Source organism: Bathycoccus prasinos, assembly GCF_002220235.1.
Source record: "Bathycoccus prasinos genomic : Chromosome_16".
NCBI classification, from domain to species: Eukaryota; Viridiplantae; Chlorophyta; class Mamiellophyceae; order Mamiellales; family Bathycoccaceae; genus Bathycoccus; species Bathycoccus prasinos.
This window is the reverse complement of record NC_023993.1, coordinates 48118-75600: the sequence shown is the minus strand read 5'-3', so window position 1 is coordinate 75600 and position 27483 is coordinate 48118. Positions and strand designations below refer to the sequence as shown.

The window sequence follows — 27483 nt, the reverse complement described above, 5'->3', positions numbered from 1 at the left end:
CTGGTTCTAATTCTGGTGGCAGTAACAAGCAGCAACAGCAACACAACGTCGATCCGTCGCAGCAGCAATACAACAACGCCAACGGCGCTGCTTACGATTGGACGAGGTGAGCGGTGAGCGAGCGAGCGAGGAGAAGAAAGCATTTACGAGCGTCGTCGTTTGCCGACGACTTTTACGCGGACTTTCGCTCGCGAATAAAAACAACACCATAAAAAACAACAGCAGAAACAACAACAACAACAACTCATGATGAACCTCCCTACTACACCAAAATAATAATAACCTACTATACTAGCCCTAATTAATTACTATATAACAACGCATGGATTGATATACTATACTACTACCGTTTGTTGCGCTTTCATCACTTTCGTCTGTTCTTTTCTTCAGAAAAAGAAAAGCGAATGCAAAATTTCCAACTCTTTTCATCTTCTCGAAAAGCGACTCGTTTTATTGCGGTTGTTCTTTGCATCACTCTCTTACTCGTGTCGCAACAGTTCGTTTCTTTCTCGAGTTCTTCTCAGTTCGACCGGAACGATGCTTTCATCGGGTACTCGGAAACGTCGTTAACAGAAAGAAGGATTGGAAAAGTTTCCAGATATGAAATCGGAAACTTAAAACCGTGCGAAAACACGCACGACGACGAGCGCAAATGCCTCGAGTGGATGAAATCTGGAGAGTGCGCGAAGAATAAAAACTTTATGCTCGCGAAGTGTCGAAAAGCGTGCCAGAAATGCGACGAAATCTACGTGAGAGAATCGTCCGAGAGAGACGATTACGTGAATGTGTTTCTTGACGTTGAAGCGGACCTTTGGGAGGACCATTTTCGTACGGACGGAAACGACGAAGAAGGACGACGACGTGGTCGATTATATACGAATCGAGTCGTGTTCGAACTGTTCAACGACACGCACCCAAAAACGAGCGAGAACTTTAGGAGACTGATAACGAATAGTAATTTTAAGAATAACGATATGGGCGCGTCGTCGTCGTACGAAGGCGCGAAATTTCACCGAATTATCACCGGATTTATGAATCAAGCCGGCGCGACGAAAAGCGGGAGCATATACGGTCCGAAATTCGACGATGAGAACATAAACAGTCGATACCACGAGCAACCGTATGTACTCGCCATGGCTAACGGTGGTCCGAACACGAACGGGGATCAGTTTTACGTCACGGTGAATCCGCAGCCGCATTTGGACGGCAAACACGTCGTATTTGGACGCGTCATAAGAGGCGAAAGCGCGGTGGAATTTGTCAATCAAAAGTGCGGTTCGGAAAGTGGGAGACCGAAGTGCGACGTGCGAATTGTTCGGTGCGGAGAGATGCTTTAGAAAAAAACGCACGAAAGCGGCGCGTAGAGTAGCAGTTTTAAAATAGTAGTAAAAGCTTTTGGAGTTGTATATTATTGGTATCGTAATATTCAAGCGGCGGCGGGCATATTTTTTTTCTCTCCGATGACGAGAGATGGTGTTAAAGGATGATGATGAATCGTCGTCGTCGTCAAACTCGTCACGCTCATCGTCGTCGAGATGATTTTTCTCCTTTGATCGATTGACCTGTTATTGACCAGTCAACAACGCGACTAAAAACACCCCCATGGCGACCTTGCCGTTCACGGCTTCGGCCGCCGCCGTCCAAGTCACCGGTAATCTCTCGTTCTCGTACACTTTGTTCTCGTCCGGAAAGCACTCGTCCATGGTCACTTTATTCAAAGCCGCCGGCGCTACCGAACTGGCAATCGCGAATAAAGAGATGAACAACGCGGAGAAAATCCCCGCCGGCGAAAACAACTGCTCCGCGACGCCTTGCCCCGTGCCGATTTTCGCGAACAACGCCGCCGTGATGCCAATCATCGCCGCGCGTCCGTTGATCACTTCCACAAACTTTTTCATCCCTGTAATCTTCGTGATATCCAGCGCCAAGTTCACGTCGCCGATGGATATCATCTCCGCCGCTTTCACCGACCCGGCTAAGTTCGCTTCAATAATCCCAGCTTTCGAAACTCGAGCGTCGTACTTTTGAGAAAACTTATCCGAAACGAGCGGTAAATCTTCCGCGGATAACGTCAACGTGTACACTTTCCCGTCGATGTTCCGCGTCGTCGAGCGGTCCAAATTGTCTCTCAAGTTTGGTAACGAAACGTTCATGGATTGCCATCTCTCTTCCGAGGAGGAGGAAGATGAATTTGTCGCTGAAACTCTTCGGACGATCCTTCTCGACGTCGACGACGATGATTTCGAGAGGGACGATTTTGACGATGATGATGTTTTCGAGGAGAACACAACCGGCGACGACTTCGTCGCGGCTTCAAACATTTTAAATAAACGCGCAAAGGTAAAGGATTTTTGCGCGAAGTGCGAGTGCGACTGCTGCGGACGAGAGTGTATTGTTTTCACGCGTGAGAGAAGAAGAAGAAGAAACAGAAGAAGGTTTCTCTCTCAAATTTAGGGTTGTTTGAAAAAAGGAAAGTGCAAACATTTGCACACGACGTAATAAAATACTACGGCAAAATTATACCACAAACCCACAACATACTTTTCAAACCCACTGAAAAAACAAAAACCCCTAATAACGCGCGCAAAAAAATGTTGCGTCCCCCGGTGGAAAGTCGCTTTTAGTACTCTAACATGCGAGGGGTCCCCGGGTGGCAACTCACTCGCTGTATTGTACCGACGTTATTGCGTGGAGCTGAAAGTATACGGATGATATATCGCGCGCGCGCAGGGACGTTTTTTTGTATTTTTTTTGTATTCTTGGCGAGGGGTTTCAGTGTTGGGTTTGAAAAGTATGTTGTGGGTTTGTGGTATAATTTTGCCAAATAGATTGTGTTCTCTCCTTTTCTGCTGGCAAATTTCTGCTGGCGGATGCGTTTTGATTTGATTTTCTGCGTCAAAATTTTCAAATTTGAAAAAAAAGAAAAACCACTCGTTGCGCATTCATTCATTTTTACCCGCAAGCAAGCAAGAAGAAGAAGAAGAAGACAAAGAAGAAGAAGAAGAAACTCTGCTCGAGCGCACGCTGCTACTCCTGCGAAAATCATCGATCGCGACGACATGTCGTCGCGAACGGGGAAGTCTTTTTTGCGTTTTCGAAGAGTTTTGGCAGAAAGAGTCGAAAGAAAAGATTTCTTTTTCACCGGTGTGAACGTAAACGGGAAAGGAGAGACGATGATGTTTCATCGTCGTCATCAGAGGAGAAGTTTTGCCGGTGGAGGAAAAGGAGGAAAGAAGATGAATAAACACGGGAAGAGTTTGAAGAGAAGCACGATAAACCCGTCGTCTGAATCGTCGTCGTCTTCGCCGACTCCTGCTGCGCCCGCGAGGACTACGTCGCCGCCTCAAAATGTATCTTCTTCTTCTTCTTCTCCTGCTGCTGCTGCTGGTGAAAATGGTTTTGCGCAAAAGACGACGAAAACGCCAATAATGTCATCAGCATCAGCATCAGCATCAGCATCCAAAAGTCCTACTCCTGCTCTTACGAATCAATCTTCTTCTTCTTCTTCTTCTCTGCTGAAAACGATTGGCGCGTTGTCCTTGTTCGCGTCCATCGGGTACGGGTCGCTCCGCGCGGCGGACTCGCCGTTAGCCTCGGACGTCGAGTTCAAGACGTTTGAGTTTTTGGCGCCGGTTTTTAGTCGTTTGATGGACGCGGAATCCGCGCATAATTTAGGAGTCTCGTTGTTCGCGAACGGATTGTATCCAATCGAACGACGAGAGCGAGATAACGATAGAAATAACGCAGACGCGTCGGGGGAGTACGCGGAAATGCGAGAGATGTTGAGAGTGACGAATGTTTTCAACGATGGTTTGATGACGTTTCCAAACCCGATTGGCTTAGCCGCTGGTTTCGATAAAGACGCGAAAACTATCCAAGGAATGCGCGAGATTGGGTTTGGATTCGTGGAAATCGGCTCGGTGACGCCGCAGCCTCAGGATGGAAATCCGAAACCGAGAGTCTTTCGATTGAGAGAGTTGGACGCGGTGATTAATCGATACGGATTTAACAGCGAAGGCATAGAACGAGCGAAAGAAAGGTTAAAGAAAGAAAAGAATAGAGTAGCAGCGACAGTAGTAGATAACAAAACAGAAGAGAAAGAAGAATCGACGACGACGACGACGACAAATGTTATAGCACCGATTGGCGTCAATCTTGGTAAGAACAAAACGACGCCGGAATCGGAAGCGGCGAAGAGTTACGCGTTGGGCGCCACAGAGTTAGGTCCATTTGCGGATTATCTCGTCATCAACGTTAGCTCTCCAAACACGCCCGGGTTGAGAGATTTGCAGAAAGGTTCGTCTTTGGTGAAGATTTTACGAGACGTCGTGAACGCTCGCGATCGGTTGTTGGTGAAAGAGGAGAAGAAAAAATCTTTGCCGGTGTTGGTCAAAATCGCTCCGGACGTGGACGAGAAAGGATTGAAAGAAATCGCGAAAGCGGTAAAGAAAGCTAAAATCGACGGCGTCATCATCTCCAACACGACGATTGAAAGGAACGATCGGGTGCAACAACACGAAAACGGTAAGGAAATCGGCGGTTTGAGTGGAAAACCGGTGTTTGAGAAATCGACGGAGGTGTTGCGTCGATTTTACGAATTAACCGACGGTTCGATTCCGTTGGTCGGGTGCGGCGGCGTGTTTACCGGTGAAGACGCTTTGAAGAAGATCAAAGCCGGCGCAAGTTTGGTGCAATTGTACACGTCGTTTGCGTACGCCGGACCGGCGTTGATTCCGAAAGTAAAAAGAGAGCTATACGAAGCGTTGAAGAGGGAAGGTTTTAAGAACGTCAACGAAGCCGTCGGGTACGACGTGAAGCAAAGAAAGAAACGTAACCGTTTTCTGTTCTTTTAATTTAATCAAACGCGAGATTCAAAATTGGTTTTAACATAGTTAGTAGTATAACACGATGGTTCAAAATTACAACAAAGGTACCTAGTAGTATTCATATATTATACTGTCTGTTTTACAGTTTCACCGTCATCTGCGCACTCCCTTCCTCTTCGCTCCTCCGCGCCTTGTTTTTGTTTTCGTTGTTGTCGTCGCCATCTTCGTTGCTTTCTTCTTCTCCTTCCTCGATTCTCTCGCGATCTAAAACCTCTCGCATTAAATCGCAAAATTCATCCTCTTCAATACTCGCGCTCGCTAATATTTCCGACGCCATCGCCTCGGAGCAGATTTCGTAATCTTCCTCGCGTTTGAAGAGCATGTGTCCGGAGATTTCAAACACCGCCGGGTTAATTCCAGTATCAACGATCCATTCTGGAATTTTGTTTTGCGCAATCTTGTGCGAGAAGATTTGCGGAATTAAAAACACTCTCGCGCCGTGATCGGTCATTAACAAATTAAACGGGATGTTTCTCTTCTGCAAACGACTGCAGGCTCTTCCGATCCACTTCGCTAAATCCACGAAGCCTTTACTTCCGAGTTCAAAGACGATGCATCTCACCGGGTAATCGTACACGCGTAAACACTCCGCGTGGACTTGTTTACCCATCGGTCGTTTTGGGTTTTTGAACACATCCTCGGCGAACGGTTTGGATAACGCGCGTTCGATCGGGAAGGCCTCCATCAAATAGTACGCTTGGAAATGGAGGTGGTTGATGGTTGCATACGCACCTAAAGAGTTATATCCGACTCGAAAGTACGGATTTTTACTCTCCGCGCACATTCGCAGAGGAGGAATCAAAGCATCCGCGAAAATCTGTTGCGGAAGCATCTCGGAGACTCTGGGGCACAACAAAACGTGTCCGTACTCGATCGGAGAGACGTTGATCAGGACTAAATTTGGCGATTTACTGATTTCACCTCGCTCGATAAACTCCGTTCGTCCCGGTTCCTCGTTCTCGTTTTCTTCCTCGTCTTCGTCTTGTTCCTCAAAAGTAAACAGCACTTCTTTTTGATCGGCTTTGGTAAAATTGAACTTTTTCCCATCGAATTCTTGACACACGAGATCCATTTTGAACTCCGTTTGTCGTTTCTTCGTCGCTCTCCCTTCGTTGTATTGCGCGACATATCGAGACGGGCCTTCGATGAGTCGCGTGAGTACGGCGGTGACGTCGTATCGAAATAACCCTCCCGCAAACCGATCTTCCCACGCTTCAATTAAAACCCGGTCAAAATCCGAGGCGTCTTGAACGTACCCTGTCCCGTTCCCAGACGCGCCGGAATTCGATTTCGTGGCTGACGCGTTATAATTGTTGATTCTATTCGCTGTTGTCGTTGTTGTTGTTTTGAATACGGGCGGTCCGCCACCGCCGTCGTCTCTTTGTTGATCATCGGGCGCTCCCGTGGCGGCGGCATTGAAAGCGCTCGTCGTCACTTCTCCGTACTCTGAATCCGAATCGCCTTTGGCGTTGTTATTATTGTTAAACGTATTCATGCTGATATCTTGATTCGAGGCAGACCTTCGCAACCCTCCTCCTCCGTTATTATTTTGTGCTAATTCGTTCAAACTAATCGACGAGGACAGCCCGTCGTCCTCCGGGTTCGGGACTAACAAGTTATCGAACGACCCGAACCTCCTCACGTTCTTCGTGTATCGCCCTCCGCCTCTCACGCACCTCGCGTACGTAATTTTCGGTAAGAACGACGTCCGTCGAAACGGTTGCGTCGTCGTCGTCGTTAACGTCGTGAAAGTCCCCCCACCGGTATTATTGTTTTGATTCGCCCTTCCTCCTTCGATACTATTTAAAATGTCTCGCTCGCGTTGCGCGCGTTCGATTATCCCTAAAACCGTCGACGAGTCTTTATCCTCGTCCAACTGATCCAACTGGTGGAGCGACCACGGTTGGATATCCATAACAGCAGTACTTGTGCTCAGAGCGAAAAGTGTTGTTGCGAGTATAAAGTCGTCGTTCTTGGTTTACTCTCTCTCTCTCTTTACGTTTTTGCGTGCGTTTGAGTACGACTCCTCTTCCGTGGTGTCGTCGTCGTTCGTGTTTCACCCGACACTAAAAGTCGTTGTCGTCGTCGTGTCTTTGGAATGCGAAAAGAAAAGAACGCGTCGTCGTCGTCTAAAAGATTGAGCGAAACGACAAAACGATGAAAAAGAAGAGAGAGAGAGCGCGAGCGTGTATTCGTTTTTGTCGCGTTGTTATTCACCCTTCGATGTGTTGCTCTCGCTGCTTAAAAGCTCAACGAGCGCGTTGCGTTTGCTTCTCTGCGTTTGAGGCACTTTTTTCTCTCCACTTGCAACGACTTTTAACGAAAACATCGAACAACAACGCGAAAAAGACACAAACGACGAGCGAAAAAGAAACAACTGATTTATTTAAAAAAAAAAACTTTTGGGCAAAAGGAACCAAAAAAACCCAAAAAAAGGAGGAGCGCTCCACCAACTGATTTTCGAAAGTCTTTTCTCTCTCCACTTTCTCTCTCGTACGTACTCTCTTTTACACACACATCTACACAACACACACATTCTCCTTTGACGACGTAAACGATGAGAAGAAGAAGAAGAAGAAAAAGAAGACGAATTTCTATCGCGTCTCTGAAAATATTTGAAGAGGAAACATCGTCATCATCATCAGAAGAAGAAGAAGAAGAAGAAGAAGCGTTTTTGGAATCTGGATTCGAGGTTTCCCTCGGGGTGTGCGTTTTCTCAAAATCATCATCATCATCGCGCGATGATGTCGACGACGCGTTCGTCACAGACAGGACGGGAACACCATCATCATCATCGGTAGAAGAAGATGAAGATGAGAAAGAGGAGGAAGACGAATTCGTCGTGCGACTGTCGTACGCGTTCGATATTTCGAACGCGCTCGTTCGCTCGCGACTCGGTAGAACGAACGACAAAGAGAATGATGATAACAACGAAGAAGACAAAGACGAAGAAGAAGCACTAAAAACGATGGTGTTTACGCTCAAGGAAGAACGGTTTACGTGCGAGCAAAAAGGAAACAGCGACAATGGTATTACACTGTCCGTGGATGCTCGCGAGATGCAAAAAATACTCGAGCGAGTGCCTTTACGCGTGAAGGAAAATACCGCGTGCGTTTTCGTCGAGACGATGAAACCGCGCGAAGACGATACTCCTACGAAGACTCCGAATACTCGCGATGATACGACGAAGAAATACATCGTAGACGACCGCGTGACGGTCGTGGCGAAACATTTCAGGTGCGAAGAGACCGGAAAGTTGAAAAGACAGTTCGTGAACCCGTTCGTTTGAGATGATGATGATGATGATGACGAGAGATACTATTAAAACATGTTTCGTCGTCGTCGTCTCGAAGTGTTGAATTGAACGAAAAAAAAAAATGAAAATTTTCTTCATTTTTTGCACGCGATGGGAGTAAAGGCGTCGTCGTCGTCGATCTCATCCTGTCCAAGAGGAGGCGGAGAAGGAGGTACTCAAAACGACGACGACGTCCAAGATGGCAAAACGGGGAAGAATTTTGACGCCGAGGAAAAAGAGGAGGATGACCGAGACGTTGGTTACTTCTGCGACGATTCAGACGACGACGATTCTATTTATAGACGACGCCGGGGTCGGGGTGGTCAAAAATCGAAACCGACGTGGATGGAAATGTTTTTCAATTGCGTCTCGTGCAAGCAGTGCGTCTGTCTCGCGTGCGTGATTGTCTTGATATTACTCGCCGTGACGATTGGGAAGAGCGCGTTGCGAGATCAAAGGTCGAAAAGGCACACCGGCGTCGATGAGTTTGGTCGAAAAATAGACCAAGACGGCAACGTCGTCCACGGAAGAAGAGCGATGATGGGCATCATGGACGACGACGACGGTGATGTTACGCTTCCGTCTTACCCGGAGTGGATTGCAAAACACTGTGGATGGTTGCTCTATCTCCTCGCACTCGTGTACACACTTCTCGGTTTCCGCGTTCTTTGTGGAAGCGGCGGTCAGAAAGAAAACGACGCGTTTCTAAAAAAAGCCTTGGACGCCGTCGCGTTCGATTTGACGTTTTGGTTGCCGAGGAAAGTCAACGATTCGTGGATTTTCGACGGACCAGAACAAGAGATAGACGTGCAGAAATACGAGGAAGAGCAGTATTTACCGCACGAGAAAGCGAACAGCTGCTCTCGTGTGTCCTTGATTTTATTCTTTTCGGTTTTGTTTTCCTTTGCGAATCCTTCGACGTTTCGAGGGTATCCGTACGTAGGCGTTTCGATGGTTTTCGGCATCGGATTGTACAACTTTACCATCGTCCCCGCGATGATGCTTTTGAAGAAGAGAAAAGAAAGGGAAACGAAGAAAAAGAGTAGGAGCAGCAGCGGCGGCGGCGGCGGCGACGACGACGATGTCGATAAAGGCAAAGTGGTGTTGTTGTGGTCCTCGGAATCCGTATCGTCGCAGTATTCGATGTCGAATTTGACGAGAGATTTTTGCTTTTACGTTTTCGCCATGCTCGCGCTCGCGCTCTTTGTCGCCAGAGACGCGATGTTTATTATTGATGACGACGAAGTGAACAGCGCGAATGCCACCGCCACCGCCGCCGAAGACGATGATATCACTCGGTTCGTTCTCGCGAAGAATACGAACGTCTACTCACTCGGATGGCGATGCGGCGTGTGGATGGGTGAAATCTACGCCACTTACGTCGTCTTTCGCCGGATTTGGGTCCTCTTTGGCACGTATCACATTCGATGGAAGAAAGGTAGAGAAGAAAAGCGAGCGGAGTGTGCACAGAAGAAGAAGGAAAAGAACGAAAAGAAAACGTCGTCGGTGAAAAAAGGCAAGTTGAGTAAGACGGAGGCACCTTCGTCATTATCTTCGTCGTCGTCGTCCTCCTTCTCCTCGGTCGCGATACCCGCGTCATCGAAAGGCGTTTGCACTCCCGCTTCTCCTCCCAGGTCGACCGAGACGATGAGAATTGCCTCGTCCTCGGTTTCCTTAGAACCTCCGCCGCCGATACTCGTCGCCGAGAGAGGAGAAAACGATGCCGTTCGAGTATCCTCGCCGCCGTCGAAGAAGGCATCAATATCGATCGTGAACGATATCGAAGAAAGAGAGCAAAAAGAAGAACACGAAGAACATGAAGACGAAGAAAGAGAGAAGAAGAAGGAGGAGGAGGAGGAGGAGGAGGAGGAGGAAGCGAGAGATGCAGAAAAAGCAGAAGTCAACACTCCGAAAGTCGTCGTCGTCGACGACGACGAGAACGACGAGGACGAGGTAATGCGTAACGAACAGGAAGTCAGACGCGAAGAGAAAGAAGAGCCAACATTACCTCCACCGAGAAGCTCTTTTGTCGAGCTCTCGTTCGCGAAAAAGAAATTGTTGAAAATCGAACGCGCACTCTCGAAACCGTGGGTGTTTCTCTTCAATTTGACTATTCCGTCCTGTCCGGAGCGCAAGTTACGCGCCAACGAAATGAGCAACATCAAAACCGAGAACGATAATAATACAACAAATGCGCTACCAAGTTTTTACTTCGACGACGGCGACGACAGCAATTCCGATTGGCTCTCTGACTCCTCCTACGATTCCGTGACGGACATATGTGTCAAAATTGAGCGAAAAAAGTGCAAGCGAAGAGTGTTGTCGATCGCGTGCGGAACGACGTGGCTCGCTATTTTGTCGTACGCCGCGGTTGAGTTTGTCACGCACTTGTGCAACATCTACGTTCAAGAGTACAACGAGCAAATTCCGTCGATTTTTGGCGGTGGTGGTGGTAATGGTGAACTAATCAACAAGAACAACATCAGTAAAGGGTCGTTTGAGAGTTTCATTGGAAGCGTCGTGCTCTCGTTCTTGCTTTCGCAAAGCGCGGACGTGCACGGCTCGTATTTTTTAGACGCAATCGAAGCGAAAGAAACCGCCACAACGCCCGGGAGCGACGCAATATTCCGCGTCGCGCTCTTTGATACCTTGTTCAACATTGGCATGCCTTTCTGTTTAGTTTTACCGTTTTACAAAAGGGGCGATTACAACATGGAGGTGCCTCGAAATCAAACGATGAACGCGGCATTCTTTGCCGCTATAGGCGCGGCGATGATCTATTACCTTGTCGCGAGAGTGTCGATGAAAATGGTAGTCAATAAGAGCGACGGAGTTTCCTCTTCGGCAGAATTAATGCTAGCTTGGATGTTTGTTCTCACGTACATCGTCGCGGTTGGTGCGATTGGCGTGGTTACGTTCACAAATGTGATTTGATGCGTGTATTACAAAATTGTGTTGGTCTCTCTCTCTTTTCCTGTTCTTTCACAGGTTTTAGTATAAATCTATCTTCTCCGCTTCGCCTTTTCCGTCTGACAACACTATCGTTTCTGCTTCCACGTACATATCGTGGTCTCGATCGATCCAATCGCTCGCTGGCAAAGCCAACTTTTCGATAATCTTCAACACGCAATCGTTCGTCAAGTCGCCTAAAGTCGTCTCCTCTCTCGGCCGACGTTTCTTATTCGCATTTGTTTTCTGAATTCTGTGAGCGCATAACAGCAGCGTCAACGCCGCGTCTCGAAAGTCCGTGGAGAACATGGAGTTGTGCCATTGCATTTTGCGCGTGCGACCGGAATAGAATTTCAACCGTCGATTGGAACTGCGAAAGACAGTCATCGGAGACCACCCGCGTTCGAATCGAAAGATCTCCAACGTCGTCGGTGTAGTGACATAAAAGATGTCTGGATACGTGTTGTTGAAAGTCGACCCTGGAGGTGGACCGACGGCAGAAAGTCCGGTGATGTAGTTTCTCTCGAACGGTTCCGAGATGGTTTGCATGCAACTCTTCAAATTGAAATAGTTTTGCGCGGGATCGTCCAGGGAAGATCCACAAGCATGGCCAGCATCGGGACCAAAGTTGACGTGCATGATGTCAATTTGATCCACTCCTATCACGGAACCTTCGCTGCAGTTTTTCATCCCAATGAACGTTGAGTTTGGGATGGCAATTTCGTAAAACATCAAGCGCGTTTGAGATGTCCAATCTATCGGCAACAGTTTTCGACTCATGTTTTTGTTGTGGTCAAGCTCTTTTCGTTCGTAAGGTTCGTAAATGCTCAAACCGAGCGTCCAGTTTGGTTTCAGCTTCATTGAATTCAATGGTGCAGCCACAGGTATTCTAGGGTAAACACTTAAAGGCTTGTGAAAGGTGGTAACAACTACTCGCTCGTACAGTTGACGATACCAATTCGGATCCGGCTCGACGCTGTTCAGAAGCTTTTCACCGTTTGATTTGTAGAAAGCTCGGCATTCGTGGATGTCCTTACCGGCGTTCTTCTCAATTGTTTCTCTCACGTTCTGCTCAAAAGCCTTCCGTCTGCCGTGGATGTAGCCGCCAAACTTTTCGAACTTTGACAAGTCGATGACGTGCGCGCCGGAAGTGCCAAACTGTTTATTTCCTCGTTCCGCAACCATCAAGATATCATCGTTGGATGGCGCAAACGCTAGAGGCAACAAAGGCAAGTGAAAGCCGTTAAACTTCACAAGCGGATTGATCATGAGCGCGTGCATGACTCGAAACGGTCTCGTTTCCGTCGGATAATCGAAGCATTCTAATTCAAAAACGTCTGAAGGTTGTTCGACCCGCCAAACGGATAAACTTTTCCGATTATCCGATGTCGCGGCGAGATACTTACCGTTTGGGGAGAACGCTAAATATTGACACGACGTTCTGAGGAGAGCATTAGCGGGCCAGTTTTTCAAGCCTTCCTGATTAAATATCGGGATATTGTTCTGTCCGGTTTCCGATAAATCCTCGGGTCTGAACACGAGCGGCGTGTGATGATACGCCAGTTCCGAGAATGGATTTGTCACCACGTCCATTCTGTTTAAACGGAATTCGTCGTCACCGCTACGTTCTCTCCAAGACGTCGCATTATTTTGATCCAGCCAAGATCCGTTGTCGTAGGTATGAGTTACATTTTCGAACCCGACCACTTTTTGTCCTCTTTTGAACGATAGCTCAAATCCGTGGACGAGCTCGCACCCGCGTAAACTATCAATCGTCTCCTTGATCGAATCGAACGACGACAAGTAGCCAAAAATTTCGTTTCCGATGACTGGGATAATCGTCGAATCCGTGGCGACGGCTAAATATTTCCCGCTCGGGTGCGATACAGCGCAGTTCACTGGTGCGCCTACAAAAATTGCGTCCAATTTTATAATCTTGTGCGTCTCATTTAGTCTGAACAGCTCTAATCTGGACAGACTACTAAACCCTGAACCATCAATCGCGTTGAGTTGATCGAGGCGCTTCTCTTTCTTTTCGGCCTTTTCCATTAGCGTCTTCGCGTCGAATTTTTCAACTGCTAAGATGTAAACGTGACCATCGTTACTGGATAAAAGTAACACGCGTTTCGTCTCGAAATGGTTCTTCGCTTCTTCGATGTACTCTTTTCTAAATTGCGCTTCGTCGAACGAGGACGAGGCCGACGGTTGATTTCTCTTTGCCTTGTTACTCTCTTTCGTCAAGGCTTTCGCTTTCCTCTTTTCGTATTCTTCTATGTATTCCTCTTTTAATCTCGTGTGCGTGCCCCAACGAATGCAATTCGCCTGTTCGGCAACCTCGGAGGAATTTGAATCTAACACGGGATCGATTAATCGTCCATCGTGGGTTATTCTTTCGTCGTGGGGAAACCCGATATTTTCAATCCCGAGGAACTTGAACCGCTCTTGCGGCTGAGCACTTCGCGGACCGTCGGGGAGGATACTATTGCCATATCTTGTATCTTCTGGGTTGAGGGAAAATATGGCGACGTTTGCGGACCCTTCAGATAATCCGCCTCTCGTGCCGTGATCGTGGACGCCGCAAATGGCAATCATTTTCATCTCCGGACAGACCGATGCGCTGTAAATCTTAAACGGTAACTTACCCGTTTCATCTAAAGCGGTTTTCGTGCATCTTTTCTTATCCCCGATGGCTTTCAACGCTCTTACTTTATTCGTGCCCAACAACAACACCTCGCTGGCGTACGGCAAGGCGTTGGATTTCAGATCCGGATCCGCGCAACTCATAGGCATTGGACAGACCGCGTCTGCGCCTTGCTTATGCACCATTGCGGTTGCAATTTTACCGCCTGCCATGAGCGTATCCACGACCCTTCGCACTATTCTGCATCCATGCTTTTCGGTGTACTTTAGATGGTCGTGGTCGTAGGTTAACGTGTCGTAGTTGTGGTGTTTGAGCTTGTTATTTTTAGTTTTACCCTCCGCGTCGTCGCCGTCGTCTTCCACGACGCTCGGCCCGGAAGAAGAAGTTTCGCTCTCGTCCGGATCAAAATCCCTGTCCTCTTCCTCATCGTCGTCGTCGTCCTCGTCGTCGTCTTCCCCGTCCACTTTTATTTTCTCCTCTTCTACCATCTCGTTCTTCCTTTTCCTCGTGTTGTTGTTTTCACCTCGCGCGCCGCCGCTCCTTCCCGTTCTCCTCGTCGCGTCCTCCTCCCATTCGTCTCTCACTCTGATTCTTTCCGAAATCCTCGACGAGTGCGGATGTTCGCGTCGTTCAGCAGCGTCTCTTCCTTCTCGCTTTCCTTCCTCCTCTTCCTCCGAAGACGACTCAGACTCAGACTCCGCGGACTCCTCGTCCTCCGTGTCGCGGAAAAACGAGTCGTCCTCCTCCTCCGACGAGACGAACGACGAACCGCTCGTCGAATACGCGCCTCCTCCTCCACTATTAAACATCATCATATCGTACTGATCCTCAGGAATATCGTGATGCTGATGCTGATGCTGATGATGTTGGAGAAAGTGCTGTTGCATATCCTGTATTATTTGCGCCACCGCGTTGGGGTGAGGCACCTCTCCGGTATTTTCTTCTTCTTGCGCGAGCGAGTGTAACAACGCCTGCTGAAACATCGGGTGCGCGTGTAACAAAGGGTGAAATCCTTGTCCTCCCGCGTGACCCATCATCGCGTCGTCATCTTCGTCGTAATCATCATCATCATCATCATCATCATCATCGATTACATTCCCGTCCGAATCGTAATCGTTTTCTATGCCTCCGACGCCTTCGTCGGAGGATTCGTTCACGAACTGATCGTCGGAGAGACGGTCTTCGTCTCCTTCCCCGTCGTAGGTCTCGTCGTCTGTTGTCTCGGAATCGTACTCTTCTTCTTCTTGTGATTCGTCGTTCATTATTATTAAACACTTCTTCAGTTGTTGTGTTCGTTACAAAATTTGTGTCGCGTTTACTTCATTACTCAAAGCGCGCTATTATGTCTCCTTTTCCAGACGACAAATATGACTTTGAGAACGACGATTTTGAGAATAAAGACGACGCGGTATCTCAACACGCGCGAATGCTTTCCGTGGAAATCGCCAACCGAATACACCCGTCCTTGGACTTCTTCGAAGAGCACTTGGAAGAGGTGAAGGAATACGCGCTGGTCACGATCGCACAGTTAGAGGAGGTGAAACTGTTTTTGAAACGCCAAAACGTGAAGAGGGAAAAGAGCATCACGAGCACGAAGAGGGAGGACAGCGTGTTCTTCTCGGAGAAGAAGAAGAAGAAGAAGAAGAGCAAAGAACATGAACATGAACAAGAAAGTTTCGGCGTGAGTGATGATGAAAATGAAAATGAAAATGAAAATGATGAGACGAGTGATGATGATGAAAATGTTCTTCAAAGTCGCGATGTGCGACGTAATCAAATGGAGATTGATCTCTCAAAGTTAACCGCTCGTTTGGAACAAGATTTCGCGTTCATCGATTCCGCCAGGGAGACTTTGAACGTCATCGAGCGTAAAGTTTCGGAAATGGAGGAAGACGTGTGGGAGAAGGAGAAAGCGACGGTGAAAACGCGCGTGGACCAGAGAGTGGAACAGGTGAAGGACCAATTCGGGAGGATGTTTTCTTCGATGTTTTCTTCATCAAAGGAGTAGCAGGTGTAGCACGTAGTAGAATAATACTAGTATTAGCAGCGCATATAGTATTCGTTTCGTGATCGAGAGATGTGATCGACGAGAGATGATCTCTTAATCGATGATTAAATCTTAAGCAATCCGTTTTTGAATTTGTTCAAGTATTGCGCGATGCGTTTCCTCTCTTTCACGCTCATTCCGATTTTCTTTCCAAACTGGCCGTTCATTTTCGATTGAAACTCTGTCATCCCGAGCGATGGGAAGTGCTTTTGCAATTTCTCCGTATCGTTTGGGACGTCTTTCGGGTGTTTCTTGTGGACGAGAGCGAAGAACGAGGACAATAACGTTTTGTCAGTGACATTCTTCTCTTTATCGTCGTCGTCGTCCTTGTTGTTGTTGTTGTTGTTGTTGTTGTTGTTCGTGTCGTCCTCTTCCGGTGATGATGATGATGATGATGACTCAGAAGAAGAAGAAGAAGACGTCGAAGAAGGAAAACTGCCGCTGGTGCTAAACCTACTTAAACTATTGCTACTTAAACTACTTAAACTACTTAAACTACTACTTATAATACCATTACTCCTTAAAAAATGTCGCGCAACATAGCGTCTTGCAGAGAGAGCGGCAGACATTCTTTTTATAATGAAGAAGGAAAACGAGACATTATTTTTAAGGAGGAAAAAGGTCTCTCTTTTATACACAAAATCTATCTTTACAGACTCCTTTGACTATGAACTAGTAAATCTATTATAATAATATTATTATTATTTGTTCTTAAACCTGTCCTTCTTCTTCCTCTTCCTGTGCTTGTGCTTGTTCATGGCTTTCTTCCTCTTTCGTTTCACGCTGTCGGCTCGGAAGATAGTACCACCACCATTTACACTTCCCCGCGCGTTTTCGTCGTCATTTCCGTCTAGGTCGTTGGCGTCTAAATCCTCGCTTTTGCTCGTTCTTCCAACGACGATTTCCGGCAACAACGCGAGTTGTTGCTGCTGCTCACGAAACGAGTACACTTGGTCCATGATCGTTTGTAACGATTCCAATTTGTTTGCTCTCGCTTTTGAGTTGTTGTTGTTTGTCGTCGTCCTTTCTTCTTCTTCTTCTTTGCCTTCTTCTTCGCGCAAAGCGTCCAACAAGCCTTGAATGGACTCGAGTTTGGCTTCGATTTCGTCTTCGTCCGCGTCCGAGTAGTAGTGAACGTTTGAAAAGCCGTCGTCTTTGGAATTTTTGACCGCGTTTACGTAGTTGTAATAGGCGGCTAAATCCGAATTATCTGAATCATCGTCTCCGTCTTTTAAACTCTCTTCTTCCCTGCGTTCGGCGAGCGCGGCCGCTCGAGCGCTCTTCCTGAGCATCGCCAAAACCGCCTCCTCTTCTATGTCCTCCGCTTCCATCATCGTCATCGTAAAGTCGTCGTCGTCTGCTTCCATCTCGTCTTCGTCTGTGTCGGACGCCGAATACGCCGCCGCCGCCGACGACAAACAGTTCTTTTCGATGAACTCTTTCACCGTCCAACACTCTCGATTGTCCATTTTCTCCTCACGTTTGAGCCGTAACGTTCGTTTCCAACTCGCCGATTCGTTCGTTTTCTTCATCGTTTTGCTCGTCGCTTCCATCAAACGCTTCTGAATCTCCCTTCGATAGTTCGACGTCGATCTTCGCCCGTTCGTTTTCGTCGTCAAATTCGTTTTCCCCGTCGTCGTCTGAATCGTCGTCGCGTTTAGTCTCTCGTTTTCGTCTCTCTCTTTATTATTATTGTTAGTATTCTCATCTTTCCCAACCTCTCGTGAAGCCAAAGAAGAAGAAGAAGAAGTCGTTTTGGTGGTCGTTCCGCTGATGAATTTCGTCGTCGTCCCGATCGATCTCCTCGACGAAACGAACGATTCAGACGACGACGACAAAGAAGAAGAAGACAAAGAAGAAGAAGACAAAAAAGAAGCGTCTGCTGCTGCTCTCCCTCCTTTACTAATGAATACTCTTCTTCGAAGAAACATCGTCATCATCTAAACACGTTTTGTCGGTAGTGTGTGTCAGTCAGTCCGTACAAAGGTGAGACGATAGAAAGGAAAAATGATGCATGAATTTTTTATCTCCTTTTTTTTCTTTTTTGCTGTTTTGTTTTACAACACGCACGTTTCTCTCCTATTTATCAGTCTATCAAAATCTGTCTAGTGTGACTAAATTTGTCTATTGTTTCGCCGGCGCTAATAAAATCGATCGTTTCTCGCTCTCGCTTCCCGAGGTTTCCTCGCGGTGCTTGACGTCCCCGGCAGTTGCGTAGACGAGTATACCAATCGCTTGTACCGTGAACGTGCCAACAAAAACCACAGCCTGCGTGGTAGAACTGAATCCACCCTCGAAGCCGAAGAAGCGCACCATGCCGACTAATAGACTCTGTTGTAATAAAACAACGTTGAACGTGCCAGCGTCGACGTATTTTAAAGCTCTGTATGCACTCGCAAAGGAAGCGAACAACGTCACCGAAGTCAATATGTATATCATAACGTCGTGGTGCTCTATTCTAGCGAAGAAGTTCATCAAAAGTTCGAAGTTCCACTTGTGCTCCGCGAAAATCGCTACTATCGCGAAAAGAGTGCCGTAAAATCCAAACGCGGCCAAAATTTCGTTTTGGTACACTCCGCTATCGATTGAATATTCCTGCAAAATATTCGTCGCCGAAAAGCAGATGGCGGCGAAAAACGCGAGCGCATCTCCAAGTCTCGGATTTTTGTCCGGATGCGGTACGTTGTTACCCTCTTCATTTACCTCTAAACTGTCGCAGACGATGAGGAAGAGGAGAGCCGCCATGGACACGAAAGCGCCCACTACGTGCCGCCTAGAATACCTCCGATTCATGAAGAGAAACCCGAGAGTACACGAGATGGGCACCGTGGCTGTTTGAATAATCGTTCCCGACGTTACTGAAGTAAATTTGAAGCAAAGAATCGCCGAATAATTCCCTATAAAATCAAAAACCACCATCATGATGAGAGCGAGCGTTTTCTCGTTTGGCCGGCAACAGAGTCTGCTGAACTTTTTTGGATCTTTTTCGCCTTTTTCAACGTCAGCGACGACGCCGACGACGGCGAAAGAAGAAGAAGAAGGAGGAGAAGTAGTAGTAGTAGTAGTAGTAATACTTTCCATGTGTTCTCGGTTTCCTCCGACCAAGCCGGGAAGAAACGCATAACTGTCGTACATCTTATGCCTGCGAAGCTTCTTCTCCACGCCTTCGGACTGGTCGTAACGAATAACTTTATCGCTCGTCATTTTTCCGATTTTGTTTACTTTTTCCTCTCCTCCGACTTCCTCTCCTCCTTCTTGATGTCGCTCTATCACCTGCAAAGGCGCAAACACGATCCAAAGCATGACGTACGCGGACAGAAGCGCGAAATATATCGATCTGTGCCTCTCGTCCAACACTTTACTGAAAATGGAAACCAAGGCGTATAATATCGCGGTGATGAACGCGTAGAACGTCCCTTTGACGTACGTCATGACGACAGCTTCAGCTCTTTCTTTTAAAAAGCAAAATATCGTGCGTATCGATGGTATCCTCGGTGTATCAGCGGTACGTTATTGTTGTTGTTGTTGTTGTTGTTGCCATCAATCTCCAATTTTCAACACCATTTTAGTAGTACACATCACGGCTCGTTCTCATATGAGTTGCTCGTCAACGGCTCTACTTCTTCTTCTTCTTCTTCTTCTCAGAAAGAGATTCTTTCGCGAGCGACTGACTGGCCAAAAGAGAATACAACAGAGGAGGTTAAAAATAGAGAGATACAAAAGAGAGCGTTTTTTCTCGTCGTCGTCGTCAACTTAAGTTGCTCTTTGCGTTTCTTCTGCGTGTTTGTCTTTGTGATGAGACGACGACGATGATTTTTGCGAACCTTTTTTCTCTCAAAAGTCTCTTTTTCTTGGTAACACTAAAAATTTTGATATGCCACGCTTAGGAGTGGTGGTGGTGGCAGATTTTTAAGAAAAAGAGCATCACTTTGTGCGAGCAAATATCTAGGAAAGCGCGCGAGAGTCGAGACACGCGCGATACAGCACTCACGCACACATCAACTCTACCTATCGGTACAACGCGTAAAAAGTAGTACATTTCAATCGCGCGACGAAACGGCGACTGGAGAGTCATCCATATCAGCGTGACTTTTCGGGAATTAAAAAACTTCTTCTTCTTTTTTTCACGCGAGTCTTTTGTTGAGGGGACTCCCTAACAAACACACCCCGGACGGAGAATACGAAGAAGCGACGACGATACTAATAATGACGATACCACCGATAATATCAGCATGAGCGGAAGCGAAGTGAATTACGGCGCGACCGATGAGGAGGAGAGCGTCACTCGTCGTCGTCGTCCTTCTCTTTTCGCGAGGCAGGATTCCAACGAGTTCTCCTCCTCATCAATTAAAGCGGGAAGTACGGGAAGTTCAGATTTGGGAAGCGTGGTGACGCCTTCTGTGCGCTCGTTGAAAGTTGGCGGAAGATTTGGTTCTATTCACTCTCTGAGCGGCTTTGGGGGAAGTTTTGTCGCGGGCGATGGAGAAGAAGACTTGGAGGAAGAAGATTTAGAATCCGGTTTGGGGAGGAGAAGAAGAAGTCAGAACAACGAATCGTTTTCGGATTTGGCCAGACGTCGAAGCGCGATGCGCAGACGAGGCCGAAGCAGCGAAGAAGGATTGTCGATTGCGTCCTCGGCGAGTTCGACAATCAGTTCGATATCGGTGTCGGTGAAGGGAAACGATAGATTGTCAAACGCCGATACGCTTCTGGAGAAAGTAGGAGAAGACAAACAGGAAAGACAGTGTGCGCCACACTGTGCGCCACACATCTTCGTCTGGGGGATCCCAGGAGCTTTGTGTGCCACATCGTACGCGTTGTACAACGTATTTATCAAACTGGGAAGCTACTCGATTTCACCGGTGTTGGGAGGAGTTATTTTACAATTCGTTGCGTGCTTATTAGGTGTCGGTCTCTTAGTATTCGATCGGAGGAAAAGCGAGTATAACGTCTGGCAAGAGTTGAAAGAGTCTGACAGAGTTGGTATTATATGGTGCTGCGGAGCGGGTCTCGCCGTGGGGACGGCTGAAATGTTGAGCTTTTATGTCTCGTCTTTAGGCGTCTCAGCGTCTCAATCGATACCTGTAATCATCGGAGGGTCCGTAGTGTTTGACGTCATCCTCGGCGTCTCGTTCTTGAATGAAAGTTTCGGTTTGAAAGCGATGCTAGGCGTTCCTGTCATCGTAGCAGGTATTAGTAGCGTCGCCTCGTCTGTTACTGGAACGGAAGGTGGCAGCGTGACAATTGCGGCATTGTTGGGCTTCGGCAGTTCCTCTCTTGCCGCAAACGAGACGGTAGAATTAGAATTGGTTGATTGGATAGGACCGGCGATTGCTTGTGCGATGGCGTACGCTTTGTATAATGTTTTCATAAAACATGGATCGGATACTATGAATCCTGTTCTTGGCGGGGTCATTTTGCAAATCGTTGCCATGATTCTGGGTTCATCTTTTCTGGGCATTCTTCTTCGCGCCGGTTTTTCTGAGATCTTACATTACGACATAAAAGGTATTTTCTGGGCGTGTATGGCCGGCTTTTCGGTTGGGACTGCGGAAATATTGAGTTTTTACGTCTCATCTCTCGGCGTTCCCGTCTCCATTTCGACTTCGACCGTTGTAGGCGGGTCGGTCGTTTTGGGCTCATTAATAGGCTGGATTGCTCTTGGAGATATAATTACCTTTGGTTCTGGTTTCGGCGTTCTTTTTGTTTTATGTGGCGTTATTTCGGTTGCTATGGATGCGGGCGATCACGATGAGGATGAAGTTATATCGGACGATGGTGCCAACGTGTCGAGTAAAACAATCGGCGGAGATGGAACTGTAAACCAGTACAATGATTTCTTTAAAAAGGTACTGGATCGAGAAAAGCAGGAAAGCCCAGAGCAAGGTAAAGGCACGGACGCGATCATGAATCCTGCTGCGTTGGAGAAGAAGAACAATCGATATATTCCCGCGATAGATTCAATTAACGAGGAAGGTTCCGTGCATCGTCCAACTTCTCCGATGCTTGCTCGCTTTCTCGTTGGTACGGACCCGCTTGCCGCAGAAAACTTGGAAGACTACTACTTCGGGAAACCGTTTGCTGGATTGAGTTCGGACAGTGAAACCGACTCATCGAGAAGGTGATCGTTCAGATTGTCGTGAATAGGGGGTAAATCAGAGTCAAGTTCATAATAAAATGTACACATAAATAGTAGAAAACGTGCACAGATTGCAGCACGGTCACGTTGTATATAATAAAGTATTTTCAAAATTCATCAATTTCCATATGGCGTTTTCTTGTCTCTTGCGAGTTTGAGAAGGACTTCCCCATTTTGTGCTGTGTGCTGAGTCTCCCTCCCCCTGACTTTTCTCGATCTCTCTTCTTTCAAAAAATTTCAAAAAACCTCTTCTTGCATGCAAACGTCTCTCGTCACAAAAAAAAAACTCTCCCCCTCTGTTTTTCTTCTTCTTCTTCAGAGTGTCGTCTCTCGCTCTGGTGATCCTTCTTCTTCTTCTGTCGTTGAGTAGTTTTAATAGTGCCTTCATTTTCTCACGTTTGAGAAGACGGAAAGAGTGTTCTTCGAGTAATACGCACACGTATATTTAAAAGCGCTGAGGCTGTTTTTGCTTCTTCTTCTTCTTGGATACTAATAATACTACTAAGATGATGATGATGAAAATGATGATGAGCCAACACCACCACGAACAAGTTTCGTCTCAAACCACAAAGTTCAAATCATTTTTGAACAACAACGCATCGAAAGAGTTGAGAAGATCACCCACAAAAGTAGTAAACAGATTAAGTAAGAAAAAGAACGAGCACAACAACAGAAGAAAACAACATCACGCTAGAAGAAGAGATGTGACGAGAGCGTGCGGGATCATCGGCGTGATGACGCACGAGAACAAAGTTTCCGCGGAGTTATACGAAGGGTTACTGATGCTCCAACACAGAGGGCAGGACTCGGCGGGGATGGTCACCTCGGACGGAAGTCGATTTAAAGAGAAGAAAGATAACGGGTTAGTGAAAGACGTTTTTGATAAAAGGACGATGAACTATTTAGACGGGAACATCGGGTTAGGACACGTGAGGTATCCTACGCAAGGCGGTTTATCCGCGACGGAGGCGCAACCGTTTTTCGTCAACTCGCCGCTCGGGATTTATTTAATCCATAACGGAAACTTGACCAACACGGACGAGTTACGATTGAGGCATTTGAACGCGAGACACATGAGAACGAATTCGGATTCGGAGGTTTTGTTAAACGTCTTCGCGGAAGATTTACAGAGAGAAATTAATTTGCACCCGCTGAGAGACCCGCACGTGCAAATGTTTGACGCGGTGACGCAAACGATACAAAAAGTAAGAGGGTCGTATTCAGTGATTTCTTTGGTCAACGACGTCGGTTTATTCGCGTTCAGAGATCCGAACGGGATTCGTCCGTTGGTTTTAGGTCAAAGAGTGAACAAAGATGGGAAGGATGAGTGGTGCGTGGCGTCGGAAGACGCGGCGTTTGGACCGCTCGGCTTTAAATTTGTCCGAGACGTGAACCCGGGGGAAGCGATTATCATCACCAACGACGGGAAGATGGTGTCCAGACAGTGCGTGGCCGGGGACGCGTGTCCGTGCATTTTCGAGTACATTTATTTGGCCAGGCCAGATTCTACCATGAATGGTATTTCGGTATACGAATTCCAACTGGATTTAGGTCGAAGATTGGCGCAACACATCACCGAGCGAGGGTGGGACATCGACGTCGTCGTCCCTGTTCCAGACGGGAGTCGCCCGTCTGCGATTGAAATCGCGAGCGCGTTGAATTTACCCTACCGAGAAGGTTTAGTCAAGAACCGATACGTCGGGAGAACGTTCATTATGCCAGATCAAAGAACGAGAGAGTTATCGGTGAGACGAAAATTAAACGCCATGCGATCGGTGTTCAACGGGAAAAAAGTTTTGTTGGTGGACGACTCGATCGTTCGCGGGACGACGATGAACCAAATCGTAAACATGGTTCGAGACGCCGGGGCGAGTAAAGTGTATTTGGCATCGTCTGCACCTCCAGTGCGACACCCAAACGTGTACGGCGTCGACATGCCGTCTCGCGAAGAGTTTGTCGCGAACCAACGAACGGAAGAGGAAGTGTGCGAAGTCTTAGCCGCGGACGGGTTGATTTACCAAACCGTGGAGGATTTGTTACAAGCCGGTAAGACCATGAACCCAAACATTAGCCGATTCGATGCGTCCTGTTTCGATGGCGACTACATCACGGGCGACATCGACGAAGAGTATTTGGAGGATTTGTTAGCCGATCGAGGTTTAGGCAAAGTCGGCGCGGTTAAAAGCCTTTGATTTTTATGAAGAAGAAGAAGGAAAGAGAGAGAGAGAAAGAGAGAGAAAGAAAGAAAGAGAGAGAGAAATGTGCGATTATATACAAACCGTTTCGTGTTTATTATATATATTATACAATCTATATTGAAGCGTAGGTAAAATCTTCTCTCCCTCCTAATAGCTCTTCTCTCTAACTTTTGATCTCCTCCAAGACCTGTAACACGTCCTCCGCTCTCGATCTCGTAAACGCGCCGCCTCTCTCCATTTCGATGTACTCCACGATACCGTCTTTTACGATCATCGCGTATCGTCTACTTCGCACTCCTAAGCCTTTATCCATCAAATCGAGTTCGCACCCTAACTTTCTCGTAAAGTCGCCGCTACCGTCGCCGCACATCAGCACGGGAGCGGCGCCGACAGCCTTCCCCCACGCGTCCATGACGAACGCGTCGTTCACGGACACGCACGCGATAAGATCGCACCCGGCTTGTTTCATTTTCGCGGCTAAGTCGATAAACCCTGGTAAATGCTTATTCGTGCACGTGGGTAAGAACGCCCCGGGCACGGCGAACACGACGATCGTTTTTCCTTTCGAGCATAACTGAGACGTCTCGATCGATTGTAAGTTGCCTTCGTGATCGAAATATTGCAAGGAAGAAGTTGGAATCCGGTCGCCTTTTTTAATCAATTGTTGATGGTGTTCACGTTCGTGTTGTTGTTGTTGTTGTTGTTGTTTATCTTCTCGTTCGTTCGGGTACGCGACGGCTTTGGTGGAGACATCGAACACACGTCGAGAAGACGTTCTCGTCGTTTTTGTCGTCGTCAAATGCGGCGGCGACGAAAGGAAGGGACGACGACCCTTCGTCGGACGCTTTTTTTCATCCGGTGACGTAAATGTTTTTCCTCCGTCTGCTCCACAACAACAAAAACAAAGAGAAGAACAACATTGTTGTTGTTGTTGTCGTCGTCTTCTTCCAACATCATCTCCTTCTTCTCGTCCTCTTAAACGTAAACCTGTTGTAATTCTCGTCGTCACGCCTCGAGCCGTCGTCGGCAGAGAAGCAACGACAGAAAACATTCGTTTGTTTGTTTTTTTTTTATGAAAGGGCTGCTCTGTCTCTCTTTTTTTGACGCAAACTGTGAGATCTTTTTTTTTTTGCTCTTTTTTGCTTTTTTTTTTGTGGGTTTGTCAAACAAAATCATCGTTACATTTATACACTGAACGCGCGTTGTCTCTTTTGTGGTTCACTTCTTTTCAAGAATACTACTACTAATAACAATAATAAGAAGAAGAATTAAAAGTCGTAGGAATACACTCTTCGACTTCGATTCAGGCGACGACGACGATTCAAACGACGAGGATCAGAGAGAAGAGAGAGATGTTTTATTCTTCCGAGGAAGAAGAGAAAGACGGACTTTTGATTCGAGATGTTGAAAAGAAGAAGAAGAACATTTCTTCTTCTTCTTCTTCGATGACGATGACGACCACGATGTTCGTTTTGGTTTTACTCTTCGTCACGTATGCTACTACGACTACTAGGACGAGTACTGCTACTACTGCTGCTCTCGAGAGGCCGAGGGTAAGAAGCCTGAGTGATGTTGATGCATTCGTCGCTGCTGGGAACGCGGGGGTGGATGCTTCAGGACAGGCTCTTAATACTAATACTAATACTAAAAATAAGAAGAAGAAAGCGACGATATCAAAGACATCAAAAGAAATGATGAATAATAATAATAATAAAGATGATCAACAACAACAACAAGAACAGCAACGATTCAACCCGTTAGTTATCGTTCAACGCGACAACGAGAAAGACTATCAAGATTTGAAACGCATTCAAAAAGTCTTCCCGAGTGCGAATTCAATCTTCGGCGTGAACGCCGGACAGTGGCCGCAGAACCTGGAAGACGCCGAATACGGTTTACAGCCCTTGAGGATATTCAACCGCGAGAATTTCAAGAGTCTCACGTGGAAAGTAGATGATAAGAGGAGAAATCCGGATAATTTAAAAGGCATACAGTGGATCGCGTCGATCGATGAACGCAATCCAAAGACTGGGAAGTTGGGCGACGGAAGGATGCCAATCGCGCATCACATCGGATGCATGTACGCGCACTTCAACGCGTGGCGAGCGGTGGACGATATGGCTTACGATAAAGGAAACGATAAAATCTATCCCGCTTGGATTATGGAAGCCGACGCGTACGTGGACGAGAACCAAATGAAACCGAGAATGACTCGATTACTTCAAAACGCGCCGAAAGATTACGACTTTTTGATGATGAAGAGAGAGCTCTTTTTAGGGATTTGCGGTCCAGATAGACCGGAAAATTGCAAACGGTCGGAGAATTTCATTCGTTTAGGCGCACCGGGACCGAATCAAGAACCAGTTCGAGATGGGTACGAACGAAGAATGTATTTCTATTATTGGCCTTTGGATGGCCCGGGCGCCGGTTTGTCGTCCTACGCAATCGGTCCAGATTTTTCATATAAAGCGTTCAATTTCATCTCCCGGAAAGGAGCGGACATGATCGATGGTTTCTTATTCGGTAAGCTATGCCGAGACGACTACGTCTCCGAAGATGCCGCGAGCCCGGGGAATTTTTTGTTACCGGAAATTGGCTCCGCGTTGGTTAAACCGAGAACGAAAGAAACGAACACGAAAGACAACAAGTTGAAAGTGTTGAATTGCTATTTGCTCGGCGACGTCGAGTTGGTGAAGAAAGACGCCGACGACGAAGAGGCGTCTCTCGGTAACGACGAACAAGAGAACGTCGAAAACGAGAAAATCGACGACCCGGTGACTCTTTTCAAAGCGAAAGTGCACCAGGAAACGTCAAGAAAAGCGTCGCCCGATGACGAACAACAACAAAAAGACATCGACGTGACGATCGAAGCGAGCAAACCGACCGAGTCCTCCTCCCAAATCACCATCAAAACTGGGGATGCGTCCATTTCGCAAACCATCTCAAACAACAACGATGGCACGTTTTCCTTCGAAGTGAACGAGAAAAACGTCGACGGACAAGAAGAAGGCGAAACGAAAACGGAAAAGATCACCGTGGACACGACGCAGATGCCCGGACCTTACAACGACCTGTTCTCGAGCGTCATGAACACCATGGCCAGTGGTGGAGGACCGTTTAATTTACTACAAGAACAAGAACAACAACAAGAACAACAACAACAACAGTAGCAGTAAATGCTACTGCGCGTGCATAATGATAAGTAGCATCGACATCCTCTCCCCGATGATGTCGAGAGTTGTAATAAAAATGTATATACTACCTTCCAAAGGTCTAATAAAAATCGCCACTAACACACGAAAGAGAACAAAACAACAAACTCATCGTC

At 47.2% G+C, this 27483-nt stretch overlaps 15 protein-coding genes across 15 annotated transcripts; 8 read left to right on the top strand and 7 right to left on the bottom strand.

Moving 5' to 3' along the window:
* Nucleotides 1–404: 404 nt before the first annotated feature.
* On the top strand, nt 405–1337 carry Bathy16g00400 (peptidyl-prolyl cis-trans isomerase; the record flags this gene model as incomplete). The annotated part of the gene is made up of 1 exon (XM_007508561.1): nt 405–1337. The coding sequence occupies one exon, from the start codon at nt 405–407 to the stop codon at nt 1335–1337; it is 933 nt and encodes a 310-aa protein (XP_007508623.1).
* Nucleotides 1338–1565: 228 nt separating this feature from the next.
* On the bottom strand, nt 1566–2321 carry Bathy16g00390 (predicted protein; the record flags this gene model as incomplete). Its single annotated transcript, XM_007508435.1, has 1 exon — nt 1566–2321. The coding sequence occupies one exon, from the start codon at nt 2319–2321 to the stop codon at nt 1566–1568; it is 756 nt and encodes a 251-aa protein (XP_007508497.1).
* A 738-nt stretch (nt 2322–3059) lies between these two features.
* Bathy16g00380 (dihydroorotate dehydrogenase) lies at nt 3060–4853 on the top strand (the record flags this gene model as incomplete). The annotated part of the gene is made up of 1 exon (XM_007508629.1): nt 3060–4853. One exon carries the CDS (start codon nt 3060–3062, stop codon nt 4851–4853), a length of 1794 nt encoding a protein of 597 aa, XP_007508691.1.
* A 112-nt stretch (nt 4854–4965) lies between these two features.
* On the bottom strand, nt 4966–6801 carry Bathy16g00370 (predicted protein; the record flags this gene model as incomplete). The annotated part of the gene is made up of 1 exon (XM_007508666.1): nt 4966–6801. One exon carries the CDS (start codon nt 6799–6801, stop codon nt 4966–4968), a length of 1836 nt encoding a protein of 611 aa, XP_007508728.1.
* A 642-nt stretch (nt 6802–7443) lies between these two features.
* Nucleotides 7444–8175, top strand: Bathy16g00360 (unknown protein; the record flags this gene model as incomplete). Its single annotated transcript, XM_007508589.1, has 1 exon — nt 7444–8175. The coding sequence occupies one exon, from the start codon at nt 7444–7446 to the stop codon at nt 8173–8175; it is 732 nt and encodes a 243-aa protein (XP_007508651.1).
* Nucleotides 8176–8292: 117 nt separating this feature from the next.
* Nucleotides 8293–11115, top strand: Bathy16g00350 (unknown protein; the record flags this gene model as incomplete). The annotated part of the gene is made up of 1 exon (XM_007508500.1): nt 8293–11115. The coding sequence occupies one exon, from the start codon at nt 8293–8295 to the stop codon at nt 11113–11115; it is 2823 nt and encodes a 940-aa protein (XP_007508562.1).
* A 57-nt stretch (nt 11116–11172) lies between these two features.
* Bathy16g00340 (unknown protein) lies at nt 11173–15033 on the bottom strand (the record flags this gene model as incomplete). Its single annotated transcript, XM_007508674.1, has 1 exon — nt 11173–15033. One exon carries the CDS (start codon nt 15031–15033, stop codon nt 11173–11175), a length of 3861 nt encoding a protein of 1286 aa, XP_007508736.1.
* Nucleotides 15034–15113: 80 nt separating this feature from the next.
* On the top strand, nt 15114–15779 carry Bathy16g00330 (unknown protein; the record flags this gene model as incomplete). Its single annotated transcript, XM_007508542.1, has 1 exon — nt 15114–15779. The coding sequence occupies one exon, from the start codon at nt 15114–15116 to the stop codon at nt 15777–15779; it is 666 nt and encodes a 221-aa protein (XP_007508604.1).
* Nucleotides 15780–15883: 104 nt separating this feature from the next.
* Bathy16g00320 (unknown protein) lies at nt 15884–16387 on the bottom strand (the record flags this gene model as incomplete). The annotated part of the gene is made up of 1 exon (XM_007508430.1): nt 15884–16387. The coding sequence occupies one exon, from the start codon at nt 16385–16387 to the stop codon at nt 15884–15886; it is 504 nt and encodes a 167-aa protein (XP_007508492.1).
* A 132-nt stretch (nt 16388–16519) lies between these two features.
* Bathy16g00310 (unknown protein) lies at nt 16520–17755 on the bottom strand (the record flags this gene model as incomplete). Its single annotated transcript, XM_007508520.1, has 1 exon — nt 16520–17755. One exon carries the CDS (start codon nt 17753–17755, stop codon nt 16520–16522), a length of 1236 nt encoding a protein of 411 aa, XP_007508582.1.
* A 187-nt stretch (nt 17756–17942) lies between these two features.
* On the bottom strand, nt 17943–19250 carry Bathy16g00300 (predicted protein; the record flags this gene model as incomplete). The annotated part of the gene is made up of 1 exon (XM_007508540.1): nt 17943–19250. The coding sequence occupies one exon, from the start codon at nt 19248–19250 to the stop codon at nt 17943–17945; it is 1308 nt and encodes a 435-aa protein (XP_007508602.1).
* Nucleotides 19251–20050: 800 nt separating this feature from the next.
* Bathy16g00290 (predicted protein) lies at nt 20051–21943 on the top strand (the record flags this gene model as incomplete). The annotated part of the gene is made up of 1 exon (XM_007508604.1): nt 20051–21943. One exon carries the CDS (start codon nt 20051–20053, stop codon nt 21941–21943), a length of 1893 nt encoding a protein of 630 aa, XP_007508666.1.
* Nucleotides 21944–22478: 535 nt separating this feature from the next.
* Bathy16g00280 (amidophosphoribosyltransferase) lies at nt 22479–24149 on the top strand (the record flags this gene model as incomplete). Its single annotated transcript, XM_007508673.1, has 1 exon — nt 22479–24149. One exon carries the CDS (start codon nt 22479–22481, stop codon nt 24147–24149), a length of 1671 nt encoding a protein of 556 aa, XP_007508735.1.
* A 169-nt stretch (nt 24150–24318) lies between these two features.
* On the bottom strand, nt 24319–25206 carry Bathy16g00270 (peroxiredoxin family protein/glutaredoxin; the record flags this gene model as incomplete). The annotated part of the gene is made up of 1 exon (XM_007508656.1): nt 24319–25206. One exon carries the CDS (start codon nt 25204–25206, stop codon nt 24319–24321), a length of 888 nt encoding a protein of 295 aa, XP_007508718.1.
* Nucleotides 25207–25606: 400 nt separating this feature from the next.
* Nucleotides 25607–27325, top strand: Bathy16g00260 (unknown protein; the record flags this gene model as incomplete). The annotated part of the gene is made up of 1 exon (XM_007508635.1): nt 25607–27325. One exon carries the CDS (start codon nt 25607–25609, stop codon nt 27323–27325), a length of 1719 nt encoding a protein of 572 aa, XP_007508697.1.
* Between the last annotated feature and the right edge of the window lie 158 nt (nt 27326–27483).